Source organism: Natrix helvetica (assembly GCF_964273705.1).
Source record: "Natrix helvetica genome assembly, chromosome: 6".
NCBI lineage: Eukaryota > Metazoa > Chordata > Lepidosauria > Squamata > Natricidae > Natrix > Natrix helvetica.
Window position 1 is genome coordinate 35,438,184 of NC_138553.1, and position 20,576 is coordinate 35,458,759.

At 35.1% G+C, this 20,576-nt stretch overlaps 1 protein-coding gene across 11 annotated transcripts in view; it reads left to right on the top strand.

Annotated features, from left to right (window-relative positions):
- Positions 1-20,576, top strand: part of ANKS1B (ankyrin repeat and sterile alpha motif domain containing 1B) — a 300,024-nt gene that overhangs the window by 167,621 nt on the left and 111,827 nt on the right. For all 11 annotated transcript variants that reach the window (XM_081958819.1, XM_081958822.1, XM_081958824.1 and 8 more), the window contains 2 exons: positions 2,182-2,280; positions 8,355-8,507. In XM_081958819.1, coding sequence (XP_081814945.1) covers positions 2,182-2,280; positions 8,355-8,507 — 252 coding nt within the window. The remainder of the gene's footprint in view (positions 1-2,181; positions 2,281-8,354; positions 8,508-20,576) is intronic.

Here is a 20,576-nt window from a genome sequence, read left to right on the forward strand (position 1 = left end):
GATATATGGTCTTTCAAACATGGCCCTATGTCTTATTGGGCTTCATAAATGGTGACCAGCACCTTGACTTGTACCTTAGTATGTTGGTAGCCAGTGCAGCTCCCAAAGATGCACTGCTCAGAGGTGCCTCCCAAAGGTGCCTTGTATTCATACCAAGGAATGCTCATCTCTACCTGTACACTGCATTCTGAATTGGTTGAAGCTTCTGAGTGGTTTTTAAGGGCATTATCACATAGAGCGTGTTATAGTAGTGAAGCTGTGAGGTGACTAGAACATGGGTGACTGTCGGAAGGGCTTCCTGATGTAGGGAAAGGTGATGCAGGGAACTGGCATGTTAGATGGACTTGTGCAAAGGTTGCCCGGCCATATATGCCACCTCTTCTTCAAGAAAGATCTCTGTATCCAAGAAGAGCCCCAGCTTCATATGATGTTAAACAGGAATAGAAAGAATATTGAACCCTGGTATAACCCCCGAACGACGGGAGGCTTAAAGGACACCACCAACTTTGACAGGAACTAGCCATGGAGGAAGAGGGAGAGAAAACTAATGTAAAATGGTGGTTCCCGACCCCCACAGGTGGTCCAGAAGGATACTGTGGCAATTGTGTTGAAGCCACTGAGAGTTCAAGGAGTAGAGGAGCAATGTGCCCATCTAATCAATGCCTCAGGTTCATCAGCAAGTATAAACAAAGTTGAATCTCAGCCTGAAACCTACTTGAAATGCCTCTAGATAATTTAAATAATGCATGAAGAATCAGGTTTTGCTGCTCTCTACCAGTAGAATCATTGAACTAACATGTGATTCTTCATTGTTGGAGGGATGGGAAGATGAAGAGCTGGACAGTACAGCAGCTATAAGCAAGCAATTTCAACAAATGCAAAATGCTCTGCAAAGTAATATATGTTTTTCTATTTTTGGACCTTTCTGCATTCTTGAATCTTATTCCCTTTTCAAAAATGCAGTACATACTGTATATTGTAATATTGCCCAGAGATAAATGTAGTTTGGATTTACAGGAGTACTATGTTTAAAATTCATAATATAGTCATATTCTACAACTTGGCAGCTATTTAATACCAAGTACCTACTTTCCTGGATAACAGATGTGGGAACCTAAGGAACAAAAAGCATGTTTGTGTTTGCCTGTAAAGTTATCATACATTTATTCCCAGTTTTACAGCCTTGATTACACAGTCACCATCTTATGAAAAAGGTTTCTGTATGTTGTATAAATTCCAAACTCAGTGAAGCAACCAAGTTTTCTAAAGACTCTAGTAGAATAAACATAATTTGAATGAGTCTGAACTACCACTGAACAATGCTTAAATGTTGTAATATATAACTTTTATACATTTTAATTTGCACCTCACACATAAGAGGGGAATTGGGAGCATTGTCAATTGATCAATACATCTTACTTGAAACCTTTAGGATGATAGTCATCTTTTGAAAGTCAGATGTTGCACCCAAGGTTGTCTATCAAATGCTATATCAACTAGAAAGGGAAGAAAACAAGATTGCATTCCTTCTCTGCTTTTGTTTCAGATTAACAAAAACAACATGATGTGTTACTTTTATAAATGACACTTTGATCTTCCAAGTTGCTCTATTCATAATAATTGACTGTTGATGTGTTCTATACAATCATGCAGGGAGATTGGCTTGGAAATAAGTTATAAAAAAATAAAATTTTGAGTTGTATCAGAGATGAACTGCTGACATGGAAATAGATAATCAAGTGGTTTACAGATTTCAAGCACTTGTGAGGGTTTTCCCATATATATGATGTTGGGGAGACCACTCCTTTATTGCTCAAAATGCTCAGAAGAAGATAACTGCAATCATTTTTTTTTGTTCGAAAGAATGTCGTACAAGCAGCCTTCAAATTATTTTTGGCCCTGAAAGAATTGTTTTTATTTCAAGAGAATTATTGACAACGTGAATAATTTTCAAGTAATTACTGCTATTGTGAATGTAATGTTTCCTATTTTATTTCTGAAAATAACTTGCAAACGTCTTTTCATTTCAGTCTATCTTGAGATAACTAATCAGGATTTAATCTATAATTATTTAGTTTGGTCTTAAATATCAATTATATAGTTAAGGACTATGTAATTTGAAATGTAATATCACTTTTAAAAATGTATTAAAATATCAATATTATTTGTTGTTCACTTTAGGGAAGCAATGTTATGGAGGATCAGGATCTCTTGGAAATTGGAATACTTAATTCTGGACACAGGCAAAGAATTCTACAGGCAATTCAGCTTCTTCCAAAGGTATCCTTCTTATTGTTACAATTAAATGTTTTATAATTTTAATATTTTTGCGATTCAGTGAAGATGCATTTCCCCCGAAATATTTATGTGTATTTATAGATTTGTACAGTGAATTCCTCCAATAGCTAATTTAGTATCATCATGTCTTGCTTTCTGATGTACAAATATTCCTTGTCCAGTCCTCTGTTCCAAAAATCTTAATTTTTCTATTGACCAATTTATGTGCACTCTTAAACAAAGGAATATTTTTCATCCCATTCGACATGTTTCCCAGATTTCAGTAATTTTAGACTCTTTAATCCAAACAAAATAATGATTCATCAGATTCATTGCTGAAAATATCTTAATCTACTCAATATCTAGATGCATGATGAAAATCATATTTCCACATGAAGAAAGGCAGGACAGAAGTTATTCCTTATTTATGTGCACAAATCTAGCGCCATGGGGGGGGGGGAGAGGTATTAGCATACTTGGGAAAGTTTTTTTTTTAAAAAAACACAAATTTTTGGAAAAGATTTTCAGAAACAGCCTTATAAATAGAGTATCCTGTAAATAGACTGACATTGTTTCTAATTATCAGCTCTTTTATTTGTTGTTAACATTCTGAACTAGATGCAGCTTTTTCTGTTTTTCCACTGTCCTGATTCCTCTGTTTTCCATTTATGATAATGTGCTCTGCTTTTAATAGCCTTTCTATATATTTAATATATTTTAAGTAATTTTGTAATAATTTAAAAACTGTATTGCTTTTAATCTAATTATGTACCCAATGGTCTTTGATCTGTGAGACTAGAGATACTCTGAATCCTATTAGTAAAACAATAGGTCCCTTGAAGTGTGCCTTCTCTATCATAGTGCCCATCTTGTAAAACAACCTCCTCACAAGATATGGATAGCCCCAAACCTCTTGGCTTTTGGGAAGACCTGGCTTCCACCTGAGGCATTGAAGCCAGGAAGTTAATGGGGCTGTGATGTGCAATGGTTTTGTTTCATATGCTGATGTTGTGACTGTTAGGGACCTCAACTCAGTTGCTCTCAATTTGATTTCTATAGATTGGGGTTTTTAAAAAAATTTGTTCCCTGCCAATAGTTTCCTTGGGTAGATTTGTTTGCAAGGAAAAGTAACACAAATCTCTAAAATATTAATATTAATTAACATATGATACAGTAATACCTCTTTAATCCAGTCAGATGCTTGTGTGATCTTTGTTGGAATTTTTTTCAGTGCTTTAAACAATCTCTCTTGCAAATCCAAAAAGGAAAAAAAAATTATTCAAATTGACCTCTGGATTGTTATTTTTAGTTTTCTCTTTGTGATAACAAGTTCTTACTTAGAGTCTCAGTCGTGTTTTCCTTGGGTAAATTTTGTGCATATTTTGTTCTGTAACATCTTATTCTGGGAACATACTGTTTCCCAAAAGAGGCAACATAGCTGACATGATTAATTAAAAAACCTGACGTTGGTCCTTGAAGATATCTTTGATCGTCATTTTAAGTTATTTGTTGTATTGCCTCTCCAATCTCAAAAAACATTTCTTTTTCCCACAAAGATGCAATTACTCTTTAACAATACTGTAAAAATCCAACGTTCTGATGTTTTCTGAATCCTTAACTCATTTAAAACTTTTTGTATGCAAAGCTTTGTCTCACTTTTTGCTGTTTATTTTATGTTCTTAAGGATTATCAACTATATCTTCATATTCCTAAATTAAGAATAGAAACAACTCATCCACTTTTGTCTAAATTCTTTGAGGCAGTTAATGGATAGTTAAATGGTAGCTAGCAAGGGAAGTGAGAGAACTTTGAAAAAGGCTCCATTGGCAGCTGGAGCAATTTTGGCAAATTCCCTTGTCTCCCAATCCCCCTCCCTCGAGATCACTCTTCTTGTTTCTTTGGGAGAAGCAACTGTAAGGAGAAACAACTTGGGCAATATTGTGTCCTCTCTTTGTCCAGAGAGGGTTTTAGGAGCTGAACTACTCATAGGCCCCCTATTTATGGCCACATTTGCTGTGCTTTGTACAAGTTGTCTTCAACCCCATTTAATCACAAGTTTCTTGCTCTTTCCCTTTTACTTGACCCCTCATTCTTCCTTCATATAATTGGTTGAGTCCTTCTCTTTGTATGACACACTATCTTAGTAGACCTTTGTACAGTATTTTTTGTAGTCAGTCTACATTCCTAGAGGGCCCATTCATTCCTAACCATGTCTCTTTTGTTTTACCACATAAACGTCTTAATTACTTGGTTTCTATTGATTTCAAGTTACATTTCTTCTGACATACTGATTTCCATATAATAGTCTAGGTAAAGACACATTTCGTGATGGCATCATATTTCTCTGAATATTAATTATTCATTAATCATCATTAATTATAATTAGATGTCCATGTAGTTACACCAGTCATTTCAAAAATTGAACTAACAACCCCCTGCCTTTACACGCAGTCCAGAAACTTAAAATAAAACTAGTGGCTACAGTAATAAAAACTACCTTTTACCACTTTTGTTTACACATCTGTAGATGTCAGGGACAATGTAGCCCCAGTATCTGTCTTTATATACTGCCCTTATGCATGGCCTTAAATCTTCAGATGCCAAATGGAGTAACTCACCACATCTGTACTGAGTCTAGCCCTTGCCACATAACACCACTGCTGAAAATGCTTCCCTAGAGGCAGATCTGCTATTCAGACACATATCACTTAGGCTATATTTTGCTGTCATTCTATAGAACACTAAATAACTTGGCAATCAGATTGAAGGACTTCTGTCTCTCACACAGATGTGCCAAACATAGTAATTAGCAGAAATCCTGCTAGTTGTGCTCATATAACCATTCTTTCAAGATAGAAATTTTAGCTCATAATTTTTTTTAGCAAGTCTAGAGAAAAGGTATTTTAGAAGTGCAAGAACAGTATTATAGTGAATTTTGACACTTTCTTGTGTTGTAAGAATTTATTGTTTTGTACTATCAATGAACATATGCAAGTGAACATACACATATTCAACATTCTTTCATAAACATATTTACCTAAACACATAGAATGCGTCAATACTTTCATGTGAACAATCTTCTTTAATACTTCTATACATGCATGTATATATCCTGATATTTATTTATCACATAAACTCTTATCCATATATTTATGTATACATAAACATCTTCTTGGACACATGAACACAACTTTGATATTATCTCCATACTGTTGTACTACAAAAGAGAAACTCATTGTTTAACAGAAACAAATGAAGGCAAATAAATGTAAGTCTAAAAGAGCATCAATACTATAAAGAAACAATTATTGGACAAGCAATCTCCCAAGCAACACTTGGAAGCATGCCTCTGGTCAGGCACTTTTTGATAAACATTTACAGGAAAGCAGAAAGAAGCCTATATCATCAGTTAGCACTGCCATGAGAAACATCTCAGAAAAAGCCAACAGACTATTAAAACCACACAGCATTACTATAGCAGGCAAACCCACTAAATCTCTCCAAACTTTAAGTAAATTAAAAGACCCACTAGCTCAAGAAGAAAAAACAGAAATCAACTACAACATACAATGTAAGGACTGTAACAGTCAATATGTAGTACAAACAGGCAGAAGGCTAGCAGAGTGCATCTACAGTTAGCAGACAGAACACATGAAAACAGCTTAATGTTTTAACACATGGATAGACTCGACCATAATTTCAATTGGGAAACAGTCAGCATCTAGACTAAGCTAAATAAAAAAACATGAGGAAATTTCTCAAAATTTAGTATACAGATAAGTCAGCCATCAACAGGCACCTAGAGATAAACAACATTTACACAACATTTCCAAAGAAACAATAAAAAAGCTAAAAACAAAAACAAAAAGACCAAAAGACTATTGCAATTCACTGTATATGGGGCTACCCTTGGATATCATTTGCAGGTTATAGCTGGTGCAGAGGCCAGTGGTTCAGGCAGTTTGGGGTTGGCCCCTGTAATACCACTACTCTGTGAGCTACATTGGTTGCTAATCTGCTTTTGGATACAATTTAAGGTGTTGCTAATCACCTTTAAAGCCCTTCATGGCGTGAGTACACATTACTTGAAGGATCTCACTCCATTAGGATTGGTCCATCCCACTCATGCCAGCAGAGGATGCATGCTATGGGGCCCATCAGCCTGATTGTTCTGGTTGGTGGGGTCCAGGAGGAGGGCCTTCTCTGCTATTATTCCTGCCCTCTGGAACATCTTGTCCCCAATGTGAGGTTGGCCCCTTTCATAAGGACTTAAAGACCTGGCTCTGCCAATTGGCCTGGGCCTCAATGTGGGAAACGCACAGTGATAGGAGTTGATCGAGTAAAACCTCCCCCCATTCTATCCCTGCCCTCACCCTGTATCCTTAAAGATTAATCTTTGCTTTTAATTTATTTACATTGTAATATAGATATATTTTATGACTGTAAGTTGCCCAGAGTTACCTTATGGGGAGACCACTAGGTGGCCAATAACTTTTATAATCAATCAATCAATCAATCAATCAATCAATCAATCAATCAATCAAGGAGCTACAAAGGTGAAAACAATACCCCCACCAACACTGACTGTGCAAGCTACTGTATATAAATAGAGAGCAAACCCTGCTTTCTTCTACCAAAGAGACGTTACCTACCATCCAGGTAAGAAAATGTCTGCAAGCAAACAACCAAGCTCAAAGAGCACTAAGGACTCCGTGGTTCAATTCTCACCTACATATATTCTCTTCTAAGGGGGAAAAGAAACAAAAATGTAAGATTAGACAGTAGGATTAGTAAGATTATTTTATAGTAAAATGCTTATTGTAAATAAAGTTGAGATTAAACAGAATGTAAATGTTTTAAATAAATAAGCAAATAAATTAAGGATAGAAATATCTGAATGTAGGAAGTACGGGTAGTACCTAACTTATGACCATAATGAATCCTGCCAGTTGTAAGTCATGGCTGTTGTTAAGTGAGTTGCTCATGTCATTATCTTGCTTAATTATCCAAAATTGTGCTTTCTCTGTTGCAATCATTAATCAACTATGTGTGTTTTAAGTGGAGTACAGGGACCTAAGGAGTTGAGGATGTCTTAGGAGACCTGGTGCAGGCCTAGGCCTGCATTGCAACCTCCTTTACCCCTACGTCATTTCGTGATCTGCTTCTAGTCTTGCATGGTCCCCAGAGGCCATGGGACTGCTTCCTGCCTTGCTGAGTCTCACTCCTTCCTCCCCCTCCTTTTTGAAGATTGCCTTCAGGAAGAAGCAGCCAAGCCACCACAGAGCCTTTCTATATAGAGCAGGGGTGTCCAAACTTGGGAACTTTAAGACTTGTGGACTTCAACTCCCAGAATTCCCCAGCCAGCATGGCTGGCTGGGGAATTCTGGGAGTTGAAGTCCACAAGTCTTAAAGTTCCCAAGTTTGGACACCCCTGATATAGAGGCTGTGTGGAGTGTGATGCTGTTGCAGAAGTGGGTTCCATTTTGGAAATGATCACATTTCTCACAATCTAAGAACTGTGTTTGCTCTCAAAATGGTGCCTGCTTCTTGGATGGCATTAAACAGCTTTTCTCTATGGAGGCCTCAGGGTGGATTGGCTCGTTCTTCTTCCACCTTTCAAAGGTGATCTCCCAGACTCCATATAGAAAGTTGAAGACTGCCTATAAAAAGACATATTATTTTGCCAACATTCCATATAAATGTATTTGAAAACATACACAGAAAAGGGAAGACGAAAACTTATTTCAGCTGCCTACTACAAACTCTTTGATGTGTATGTATGTTTGTGTTCATCAATTCCATATCCAAACTAACTGTAATTTCTTCCCATATGGCACAAAGTCATGCAATTTAGAGGCATATTACAAATAGCCTCCCTTGAAGAAATTTAAAAAGTATAATAGAGGTACATTTTAGTATTTTTCTAATTTAAATATTATTTGAATTTGAATTTTATTTGATTTATAGACCGCCCCCTCTCCCCAAATTATGATGTAATGTTCTTTTTATTTTATTTATTACAACCAATCTAATAATGATAATGCACTTCAAAATTACTTTGAATTTTTATATTTCAGATGAAACAGACAGGCAGTGACGGCTACAACCCCACCTCTGTAGCAGAATGGCTAGATTCTCTGGAACTGGGAGATTACATCAAGCCCTTTTTGATAAATGGCTATACATCAATGGACCTTGTAAAGAAAATATGGGATATTGAATTAATTAACGTAAGTTGATCCATTTCTTTCTTTTTAAATCATCTCAATTGTAATTCTAATGGATGAAAAATGTTTTACTTTTTCAACATAATGTGGCTAATGACTTATCTGTGATCAGAAAATGCTGAGGCTCAGCAATTCAGAACTGCTTCTTCCACTTAAGCAGATAAACTAGGCTATTCCTGCTAGCCCAGTTCTCCAATGTCACATCCTTTTTTCCCATTCAGTCATGTCCAATTCTTGAAGACTACTTGAGTAAGTCCCTGCACTCTTCTTAGCAAAAATTTTCAGAAGTGATTTGTCATTGCCTCCTTCCTAGGGCTGAGAGAAACTGACTGGCCAAGTTCACACGAATGGCTTACTTTTAGCTGCACACAAACATATTCACACTGAGACACGTTGCACACTTGTCACCTTCATATTTTCTTGTTGCCATTTTATAACAGTATAAGAAAACAAAAAACACAATTATAAAAGTATTATTTTCTTTTCATGATTGCTTTTAATAAGGGATTATTATATCAATAGTCTCTCATCTTTGCAAAATATTTGATTTCATACTATGTAAGCATACATATAAGGTATATATAATGAAACTATTTTGTATGCCCAATGATTTTACTCACAGATAAGAGTTGGTATCTCAAATAATATTCAGTTGAAAATTTAAATGTGTATTTCAATACTAATTTCAGAGATACAATAGCAACATTGTGTTGATATCAAACAATATCAAACAAAACAAACACAAACTTATTGGGACTATCTTGATTTTAATTGGAACAGTTTTGTTTTTAGTGGTAAGTCATACAGATTGTGCTGGCCTTGTTTGAAAGTATTAAAATATTATTTTGTGTCTCTCTTTTGAAATTTTAGACAAATCTTATTAAGAGTAACAGTTTATGGCATACTAGAAAAATGTCTACCATTTCTATAAAAGTTTTTCTCCTGAAATAAATGACTATTCAATTTTTGGGGATAATGTATTCAAATGAGATGATCCCAGAAGAATGCATTTTGCTCTTTTCTTCTGACCTGGTGAACTTCTTTTCTAAAAAATACTACTTTTGATACATTGAGAACTGTAACTACCTAAGGAAAAAAAGCAATCTTTTACTCTCCTAATTATCCCAAATGATATTTTCAGGTTAAGAACCACAAATTAATTCTTTTCATTTACTGAACTTCAGATTTTCCTTCAGGTATGGGGAAATTATCACACAAACAATGAATAATTTATGATAAATCATGTTATTAGTTAACAATTTATTACAGGGTTAGTTTATAGAATGTTCCTCATATGAGCCATTCAATCAACCTTGATCCTTGGAATCAGCCTGGCCTCCTTTTCTTGGCAAGATTTTTGGAAGTGCTATTACCTTCTTCTTTCTGAGTATAAGAGGAGGTGACTGAGCTAGCTTTGCTGCCTAAGGCCTAAACCTCAGAATATCCTGACCTCTATTCTAGTGGTTTTTAACCATTATATCAAACTGGTTCTCAGATGATGTTGCTTGAGTATCATAGTTATACTTCAAAATTTTACAATCTACAACTTTCTACTTTTGTTTTTAAGTGAATATGCTAACATACAACCACATCTAAACTACCTATCACATAATATGACATCTAAAGAATTTGCAACATTCTACATTCAGGCAATTCAGATTCTCAGGATTTTGACCGTTGTTGTAAATCCAGAGATTTGCATTGGGAGCCAGTATAGTGTGGTATAATGATTAAATTGTTGAAATGGAAGTGGCATCCCCTGGTTCAAGTCTTCATTCAGTCACAGAATCCCTATGGGTGATTTTGGGCCAGTTATTATCTCTCACCCCAAACTATTTTATTTGGTAGTACAATAGTTGTGAAGAAATAAAAGGCGGAAGGGTACTGTATACACTATCTTAAGTGGAATATAAATCTAACAAAAAATCATAAACAGAGGAAAAGTAGGAGACCTCTATCAGTATAAGTCAAAAGAGTCCAAAACCAGAAGACAGTAAGACCCATTATTATATGCTCAAATGCCTAGAAGAAAATGAAACTAGATTCTAGGAATAATAGTTAAGGGCATTTGTCTGTAATTCTTAAACATAAATACTATATTGCCATATTGTATATAGAAAAATAGACTCTAAAAGAGTCTAAGCCAAAAGACATTCATCCTCAGCATTTCAAATTGTGCATTAGTGATGGGGGAACTGTACTACACATTTGCATTAGGCCTAACTTGTGGTTAGATGCATCTGTATGCAAACAACATGAAACTATTAAAGCTAGCTCTAAAACAACAACAACAAAATGATTGCTTTTTTCTTTTACTTTCAATTTATTAAAAATATATTTGTCTGTGCTTGGCAATTAATTTTTTAGAAAATTTAAATTTATCCTGATACATGTGTTCTGAAATTTATTTTATTTGCGTCTTGATTTATTTAACTGAAAATTTGTAGAAGGAACAACTGACTTTCATTTAAAAGTGCTAACATCCTTAAAGATCACTAAAGAAAGTGATTTTTTTTCTATCAGCATTTTTAGAAATCTTTTTTTCCTTACTAGAATCAAATCCAAACCTAAGTGTTCCTTTAAATATGCTCCCATTCAAGAATCTTAAATGTAAAGAGATAACTATAGGTGAAATTAATCTATCCACTAGACCTTGATCTTTATACAGAGTATTCCGTTTGAAAAATATCAGCTATAATTACGATTTCAAAAGGCAATTCTTTAAATGCAATATAGGAATAATAAGAAATAATGTATTGTAAAGTTCCAGCAATTTTCCCCGAGCCACTGAAATGCCAAAGAGAGTGAGACTCGAGACAACGCTTGCAAAAAGTATCAGCTTTTATTTATGGCCATAGCAAAAGCTAGGTGACAAAACTATATCCAAAACATACAAACAAATGCATGTAAGGAGTAACCACACCCTGGAAGAGTGGCTCAGAGTATTATATATATTTTAGGCAGATAGAAACAAAGTTTATCCAATCAGAGACAAAGATTCATTACCAACGTGATCTTTAAAGCGTTCTTTTGTTCAAGCTCCTGTCTCTGTCTACCATATCTATGGAGTATTCCAGGCGTGGGTTGCTCCCAGTTCACACTGGTATGCCAGAGGGGGTTTGTCAAATTTACCATACCTTTTAGAACTCATTCGTCCAGTGGGACAGTACTGCTCCCCCCACCCATCCGATCGCCGCTCACTCGCTCGCCCTGCCCGTCCGCACCATGCTTTCTCTGCCCGCCGCTCACTGATTGGCTGGCTCACCAATCGCCCTGCCTCTGAGAGGTGGGGGGGGGCTTTCCCACATGCCTTCCTGCTTTCTCCAAAGGCGTGCAAGAAAGCCCTCCCCATTGCCCGAATGTGTGAACTGTGAAGGAAGGAGGCTGTAGGCTGTGAAGGAAGGAGGCTCATTTGCTTCGGCTACGCAATCTCCTTTTGTTCTCCATCTGCCTCACTCACTTGTTCGGGCAGCAGAAAACAAAAGGAAGTTGCGTAGCTGGGGGCAAATGAGCCTGCAGCCTCCTTCATTCACACGCTCGGGCAGTGGGGGGAGGCTTTCTTGCACACCTTCTTTCTTTCTCCGAAGGCATGCAAGAAAGTCTCCCTCCCATTGCCCGAATGTGTGAACTGTGAAGGAAAGAGGCTGCAGGCTCATTTGCCTCGGCTATGCGATCTCCTTTGGTTCTCCATCTGCCTCATTCACTCGTTCGGGCAGCAGAGAATGAAAGGAAGTCACGTAGCCAAGGGCAAATGAGCCTACAGCCTCCTTCATTCCTTCCCTCAGCGCCCATCAAAGCGCTGCTGCCGCTCGTCTGCTGTCACTGCTGCCATGACCCCTCTGCATGCCTGGCCTCCGGCCTGACTGGTAGCGAGCGATGGCGGTGCAGAGCGGCTGATGGTGGCGGCTACTGCTCCTGGGCTAGCTGTGAGTCACGCTGCTTGGCGGATTAGAAAGAATGAGAAAGAAAGAGAAAGAAAGAAAGAAAGAAAGAAAGAAAGAAAGAAAGAAAGAAAGAGCAAGAGAAAGAAAGAAAGTTGGAGAGAGAGAGATAAGAAAGAAGGAAGGAAGGAAGAGAAAGAAAGAAAATAAGTGGGGGAGAGAGATACAAGGAGGAAGGAAGGAAGGAAGAGAAAGAAAGAAAATAATTGGGGGAGAGAGACACAAGAAGGAAGGAAGGAAGGAAGGAAGGAAGGAAGGAAGGAAGGAAGGAAGGAAGGAAGGAAGGAAGGAAGGAAGGAAGGAAGAACTTATGATCACAATTGAGCCCAAAATTTTGGTTGCTAAGCAAAAGCATTGTTAAGTGAGTTTCACCACATTTTCCAACTTGGCCATGCCCACCCGGTCACACAACCACTAAGCCACTCCCACCCGGTCACATGACCGCCAAACCACTCCCACAAAACAGGCAACACCTACAGAATAGGTTCTAAAAATTTTTGAAACCCACCACTGGAGTATTCCTATAGCCTTGTGTAAGGGGTGGCAGCCCCGTTTGCCAAGTTGTTTTTTGGCACAATGCTTTAAGGATTTATTAGCCAGGAAAACTCCCTAGTTTGGTTCCTTTATCTATACAGTTTGATATTCCCGTGTAACAATTTCTTCTACCAGCTTTCAAGAATGTGCCAAGCTTTGAAGCCAAGAACAGAAGCAAGACGCAGCAGTGAGATAACATTTGCAGTCCAGTATTAAGGTTACAATTTGCTATGCTAGAAAACAACTAATTTCATACATTATACAATAATATAAGCAGAAGCCAATATTGATTCATATTGATTCATATACTCCTTCAGTATAAAAAACTCAAAAGTTTCAGATATTTTTACATATAAAAGAAGTAAGATCATATATTATGATGCAACCCAATGCTAAGGAAAACAGAGGACAAGATAATAATATATATATGCTTACTACTTTAAAACACGTTTGTCATATTTTAAAGAAACGTTATGTGAACTTGATTCTTTTTTCTTGATTAGACAGAACCTCACATAGGTATATGCTTTATAGACTTGTGTTGCATTATAATAAATTTATTTAAAGAAAATTATTGTAGAGATAATTAAAAAGAACAGTCCCCCAAGGCAAGTTTTGCTCTACTTCTTCAATATATCATAAGCTAATACCAATGGAGTGCTGTACTGAATGATATATCATTTCCTCTAAATTTGTGTTAATCTACAAAGACCGAAGAAGCAGATAAAATTCCCATTCTGTCCATATTGTCTCTGTTTTCTTCCTGGAAAAAGAAATTCTTGGAAATTCAGCACATTTGGGGGTTTCCATTTAAGGCTATTCTTAGGATAAAGTAATGTGGATAAAGTGATTAAATGCTGTGAAAGTAACAGGGTATACCACCTTTTCAACTTACATTAGAAGCAGCTAGTTTGAAATTCTAGTACACTAATTTGGAAATAAGCTTGACTAGAGCTTCCAAATAAATAAACATAAGAAATACAATATATTAAAATACTTAGTCTCATTCCCTTAATATTTTTATTGATACAAAGAATTTAAAGAAAACTAGCTGTCCCAATTCCACATGACACAGCTTCAGAGTATAGAAATAAATTAAATGAAAACAGATATTTGGTGATATAGTGTATGCTATTAAGGACGTCAGTTAGATGTAAAACAATACAAGGCATCCATATGCGGGATCTTTCCAAAATAAAAATAGAATAAAAGGACTGACATTGTTTTATAGACATTAACATTCTGGATTATGACATTGTATCGCGACATTGCATCAGTTGAAGTTCACATTGGCCAGTGGCATGTCTTTTTCTAAGCCACATTGCCCAGTGGCTTAGTCCAATCTGGAGCTCAGGGCTCTCTCTGCACAGCTGGATCATATCTGGGAAGGGAGATTTGTGAGGAACAAAAACCCCATTGTTCCGTGTGCATTTGTATTGTATTGAATGTAGGCCATTAGATTTTTTTAAAAAATATTGTTATTCTCTGTAGCTCTCTGACCAGTTCTGTTTCATTCTGTTCTATTATTTATAGAAATTTCTGTGATTTGGTAGCATTGGTGGTATAGCTATATCTGTTTTTATTTTTACTATTTATATTTTGCTGTCTGCTAGTCCAATTCTAGTCATTCAGTAATCATTCTGGTCACTGAAATTATATGTTGCTGTTGTTGATTTATTCAATGGAGCAGTTGCACTAGACACATTCTTTTTTAATCAGCAGAATTGTAGAACAAAAAAAGATTATTGAACAGATTAGTCTGTTGACCCGTATAGTTGACCCATATATGTGATCGATTCCCCCATTTCATAAATACACTGCAATATGAAGACATTTAAAGGAATAATCTAAATAAAATGAAAACTAAGGGAGTTTAATATCACCTCTTATCAATTACCAGGAGCTACAAACAATTCACTATATCTTTTGATCACCCTTCTGTTTCTTTTGATTTTTTTCTGAAGTGTATTATATAGTATATTTTTAAAGACTGAAGAATAAAAGGTGAGTTTACAGGTATGCAACCAGTGTTTTTTTCTTTCTCTTTCCAGGAAAAATGTAACACTGAAAAATTATGCTAGGTTATTGACTGGCAGCACTATTAAGCTCTAGCAATCAAAATGGAGTATTTCATATGCCTTGTTTTCCGCTTGAATAACAGTACCCTCATTCTAGCATACAGTTCCTGTTTCCCAGTTGCTTCCAAACACAATATCTTTTTTAGAAATATCCTAATGGAATATGTCATTGTTCCATAAATGAAATAATCCGATATACAGTACTGCTTAATGCATTTTCATACATTTTGCTGTTTTGGTACTCTGAAGGATGTCACTCATTTAGAAAAGGGCTAAAAAAAAAATTAGGCTGAATATAGAGTTTCTACTGCTTCTGAAGAACCTAAAACAGCCTCCCTCTATAGCACATAATCTATCATACAACAAACTGATAAAATAAATAGTCTCTAAATGTTTTGTTGCCCTAGGCAACTACTTGTACTGCCTACAGCACATCTGAACATCTTTGAATATCTTTTTAACTCTTTCGTAGTAACATACTATGTGGTTCTATCAAAGACAGCCATGTGCCCACTTATTGTAAATAGCTATCCATAGACCAGCTACCTGAGTTATTGACAGTTAACCTGAGGCAAATTTCTTACCATGATTTTTAAAAAAATCTATATTAATAAACATTGAAATCATAACTTAGGTTGTGATTTTAAAAAGATATTTAAAAGATATCAGAACCGAAAACAAAATATGTCTATCCCTGTTACTGAGGAGGAGCCATTCTCCTAGGCATCAGACAGCTACAACAGATGCATTCGGAGCAGTTATAAAACACATTTTTCTTTCCCTCGTTATTCTGTTTTTATTGTAAAATTTCTCTCCTCACCCCCATGGGTAGTATATGTCTTTCTCAATTTCGGGGCCTCTATAAAAGGCTTGGGAATGTAAGAGTTATGTGCAGAATCTTAGCTGTTCTTAGCACTGCACTCTTCTGGACAGAGCTCTCTGATGTTGTTCCTGAGATCTGCTGGAGCCACTCTCCAAGCTCTAGTGTCACAGCCTCATTGGGATCACTTTGGCCTATTCTTTCCACATAATCTCTAGCTCTTCTTTCAGGCTCTGGTTCTTTTCTAGTTTCTCATACTCCTTCTTGATTTTGCTGTAACTTGGCATTATTATATCTACCACCACTGCTGATTTCTGCTCCTTGTCTACTACTACAACATCTGGTTCATTGGCCAGCACATGCATGTCTCTCTGGATCTGGAAATCCTGCAGGATCTCAGCCCAGGGTATACACATACACTGTGCTATATAAAACATTATTTGTGCATATTGCTTGAAACAAAACAGAGCAGTATGTGTCTGTCTAGGTGTCTGTCTACCTCAGAAGGAGTAGAAAGTGAGAAAAAAATCCTTTATTTAAGGAACCTATTTATGTAATGTAGTTTAGAGAGTTCTTATTACTATTAATCTGATTTGTTGAGCTGGATTTGACATTTTTATCCACACATTGAATCCTTCCCAAGGACCTGAGGTAGGGGTATGTTGTTGTTTGTTGTTTAAAGGTTATTTAAAGGTAGATGCAAGCTGTTACAAGTAAAGCTGCCTTTTGCAATTGATGCTGGTGATTTTGTCAATGCCAATGGTGTTCAAGTAGTACTTATTTTTATTATTTCACAGTACTCATCTAACTAATTTTAATCTCTCTCACCCACTCTGCCATAATGCTTATTATACATTTTCATAGGCTTGAATAATACAATTACACTTTTCCTCCTCTGTTAATTTTTCTAACGGCCTTATTCCCTTCAATACTCTCTGGAAGAGTCGCCTACTATCCATTGTAGACTAATGGAATTAAGCCCTGTTCAGAAATCATTAAAAACAGATCTCTCGTCATATGAACAATTTCGATAATCACTCCCACCGTTAGTGTCACTCAAATAATATCCGTAGGAGGAAAGCTGTTAGATACACTCTATGTGTAGAGAATGATGTGCAAAGTCATGTAGGATGCATGAAAGAGTCATATCATTTGAGTGAAAGGAGAGATTTATCAGAAGTGAGAAATTCACTATAAATTTTATTTTATTTTTACAAAATGAACTAATAACTGTTGAAATAATGTGGAGCACTGAACAGATTAAGATATGTATTTTATATTTATTTATTTAAAACATTTACAGTATATACCACTTTCCATCAAATATTTTAAAGCGATACACATATTTAATCTGCAACTCTGAAAAGAAATCTTGTTACTCAAAAGAGAGTATAAAGGCTCACAAAACTTCAGTGAAAATGTAACCTTCAGTTTGGCTGCTTTTTTCCTCTCTCTCTTAGGATAGCTAGTTTAATTTTTTAAATATTTACTTGTCTCCCCAAAATGTAAGTAAGCTTAATTGACATTTATATTTTGGAAATCTCCAGAGACAAAGTTCATTTTAAATTACAGATTTGTTGAAATATATTTAAATATAAGTTGAAAAAATTTAAATTATTATTCATTGACAATGAGGTGCATTCTTGGTATTTGTTCATATGAATAAAACCAAATTTAAGCAATATAAATTAGAATTTATTGCTAATGTTATTGGAGGAAAAAAATCACCATATAGACTATGATTTTCTAGCTACTATTACGGATAGGTTACATGATGATTTAAATAGACAGATATGCTCCCTTTAAAACAATATCTATAGTTGTTTTTTCCTTCACTGCAGCCTACTCCTTGCCACTCACAGAGGGGTAAGCTGGTGATTTTGTGTCATTTATAACCATCAACTTCATACACAGGAAGAATCTAGAATTTAATATCCAATTTTCTCTTTTGTGCGCTGTGATTGCAAAATGATATGGAATGACCTGGTAAGAAAAAAGGAGGGGCTTTCTGGGTGAACCTGGAAATGTGCATATGCATCATTATATGTATCATTTAATAAGCTGCTGATATTCTCTATACTCCCAAATATAATTTAGAAGCATAGTTTCAATTCATCAACTTCTGGCATTAAAAATGTAGCAAATGCATGTTTGATGCTAATGAAACATGAATGAAAAATAATTTGTGATTAATTATTTTAGTTTTATTTAGTGTTTATTAAGTGAAATAATTATGCATTAAAATTCTGTTTTGCACAAATCCTTAATATGTTATCATTTTTACTATGGATTTAGGTTATTCTGCTTCAGCTTTTAATCTTTCATTGGTGTTACATAAGTCATTTAAAATTTTTCTCTCCATGCAAAACAGAACCAAAATATTATATGAAATCTTGATGTGGAAGATATATTATTTTGTCAGGAAGACTCAAAATAGATGAGCAACTTGCAGATGGGAAAGATGGAGGAAAGTTTTTTTTAAGTCAATCTTCTTGCATTCTATGGATAATATAAGCCTTGGATGTAGTACAGAAACAACCAAGTTATCGATAAGAAAATCTAAATTTAGATAAGCCAGGAGGAAGCTGAGATGAAAAATTATACTGGAAATAGATAATAGAAAAAGGGAATTAATAATCAAAGCTTCAAAGTAAACAAAATAAATCATGCTTTGTAAATTCAGTAATTCAAACAAACCAGAATAAATAAATCCTGCTATGATGTTAATCCTTGACATAAGTACAACAGTGTAAAACAATTATTAATATCAACCTATTGCAGATAATAATCCTGAAACAACTTGCCAGAAACAATGATTGACAGCACTTTATGAAAGCAATGAACACTGAACCAGAAAGGTGTTGATTATATTTGTAATATTTTCAATTTAATCATTTTTATTCCTCTCTTCAGAAGAACTGTGTTGCAAAAATTCAGAAAAAAATGCTAGGTGGCAGTAAAATGATTCAAAAAAGTTTAGGAAATGAGAGAGAAATTGCTTGATGAAATGGCTATTGTCATCTGAATATATTATTCCAATGTATCATACATATTCTATTTGTATTCATCTGTACATATGGATCCATAATAATTGATCAGAAATTTAACATAGTTGAGGATAGTACAAAAAAGATTTATCTTAAGGGGAAATAATAGGAATTTGCAGAAAGATGTTGGTGGCCTTGACCAGTGATATGAATGTACTGTATATTTTATTGGAGAAAGTGGATATTTATAGCTATTGTTAATTAATTGGACTTTATATGTTTTCTTAAAGATATCTGTTTATTCTATAGGATTCCCAATGCTTCTTTTACACATTTTTAGTCAGTCTTAACTTCTTGTTTGGTTGAATGTAATATATATTAAACATAGTAACAATGATTTAGTATATCTTATCTGTTTTATACTGTGTATAAAAGATTGAAGGCTTTTAGTCTGAAGTCTTGATATCCCTAATTACCAGTTTTTAATTTTTACAAACTGGTACAAAATTAATGTAATAAAACAAATTCCACTAGATGGATCTGGAGTTCTTTTAACAGGTATTCAATTATATTTAAAATGGTGTCACGTAACAGAGGTATTTTACCATTGCATATCTTTGTGTGAATATAGATTATCTAAATTTTCTCTAAACATTTCTTCAAGTGTTTAATTTGCCAATAATATTTTAAGAAATAAAATGAGTATATTTAGTAATAATGATCTTTGTCTAAAATCTGAAATGTTTCTTTAGTAAGGTCTATGTATTTGCATTTATATCACTGGATGTTACTATTTTAGTTGGTAAGAAATTCTTTGTATATCAAAAGTACAAAATTATATGAAATAATATTATCTGGGATGTTATTTCTTGAAAAAAATCAAATTCTGTCTCGCTCTTTCTTCATTCTCTTGCAAATCTAAGTCTTGCAAATTTATATTGTTGTTTTTGCAGTGTGTTGAGTAATTGCATTATTCATTTGATATAAACAATGCACAAAGTGTTCATGTAAGTTAGGAAATGTTTTTGGAACACTAAATGCCCAAAACATTAATTGATCATGTGTTTATGTATTTATTTTACAATAAAAATGTGCTAGCTGGATATTTTCATTGGGGGGGGGGATCAATATGTCATTATGTTTCAGATTTAGCAAAACCTGATTTGCTAACACCTACCTAATTTGTGTTAATCTCACATCTGACACTTTCCTTAACAATCTGAATATATCACTACTTATTTATATAGGGAAACTTATTGAGAAGGTTGCTAGGAATAGGTTATGGAGGATTATAGAAGAAACAGATTATCTGAATCCCTTTCAGATAGAATTCAGGCCCAGACATGGGAGAGAAACAAAATTAGTCACTGTAGTACTGCAGATGCTACACTAGACCCTGGATGAACTGTTTGCTTTCTTCTGAGTCAATCAGTAGTCAGTACTAATTATAAAATCCTTCTGGAATAGGTAGTTTCAGTTGATAGTCTGTTGATAGGGTTGGAAGTCCTTCTAGACATATAATTCATGACTTTTGTTTAAGCAGTAGGGGAAGGACATAGCTCTCTTCAGCTGCTGCATCACAGACCTCTTTGAAACAGATTGTTTGGGTGACAGCTATGCATGTTGTATTAAACAAACAACTGGATTATTGCAGTATGTTTTACATGGAGCTATACTTACTTTCAAACTCAATTTTAAACTTTTAAACCCAT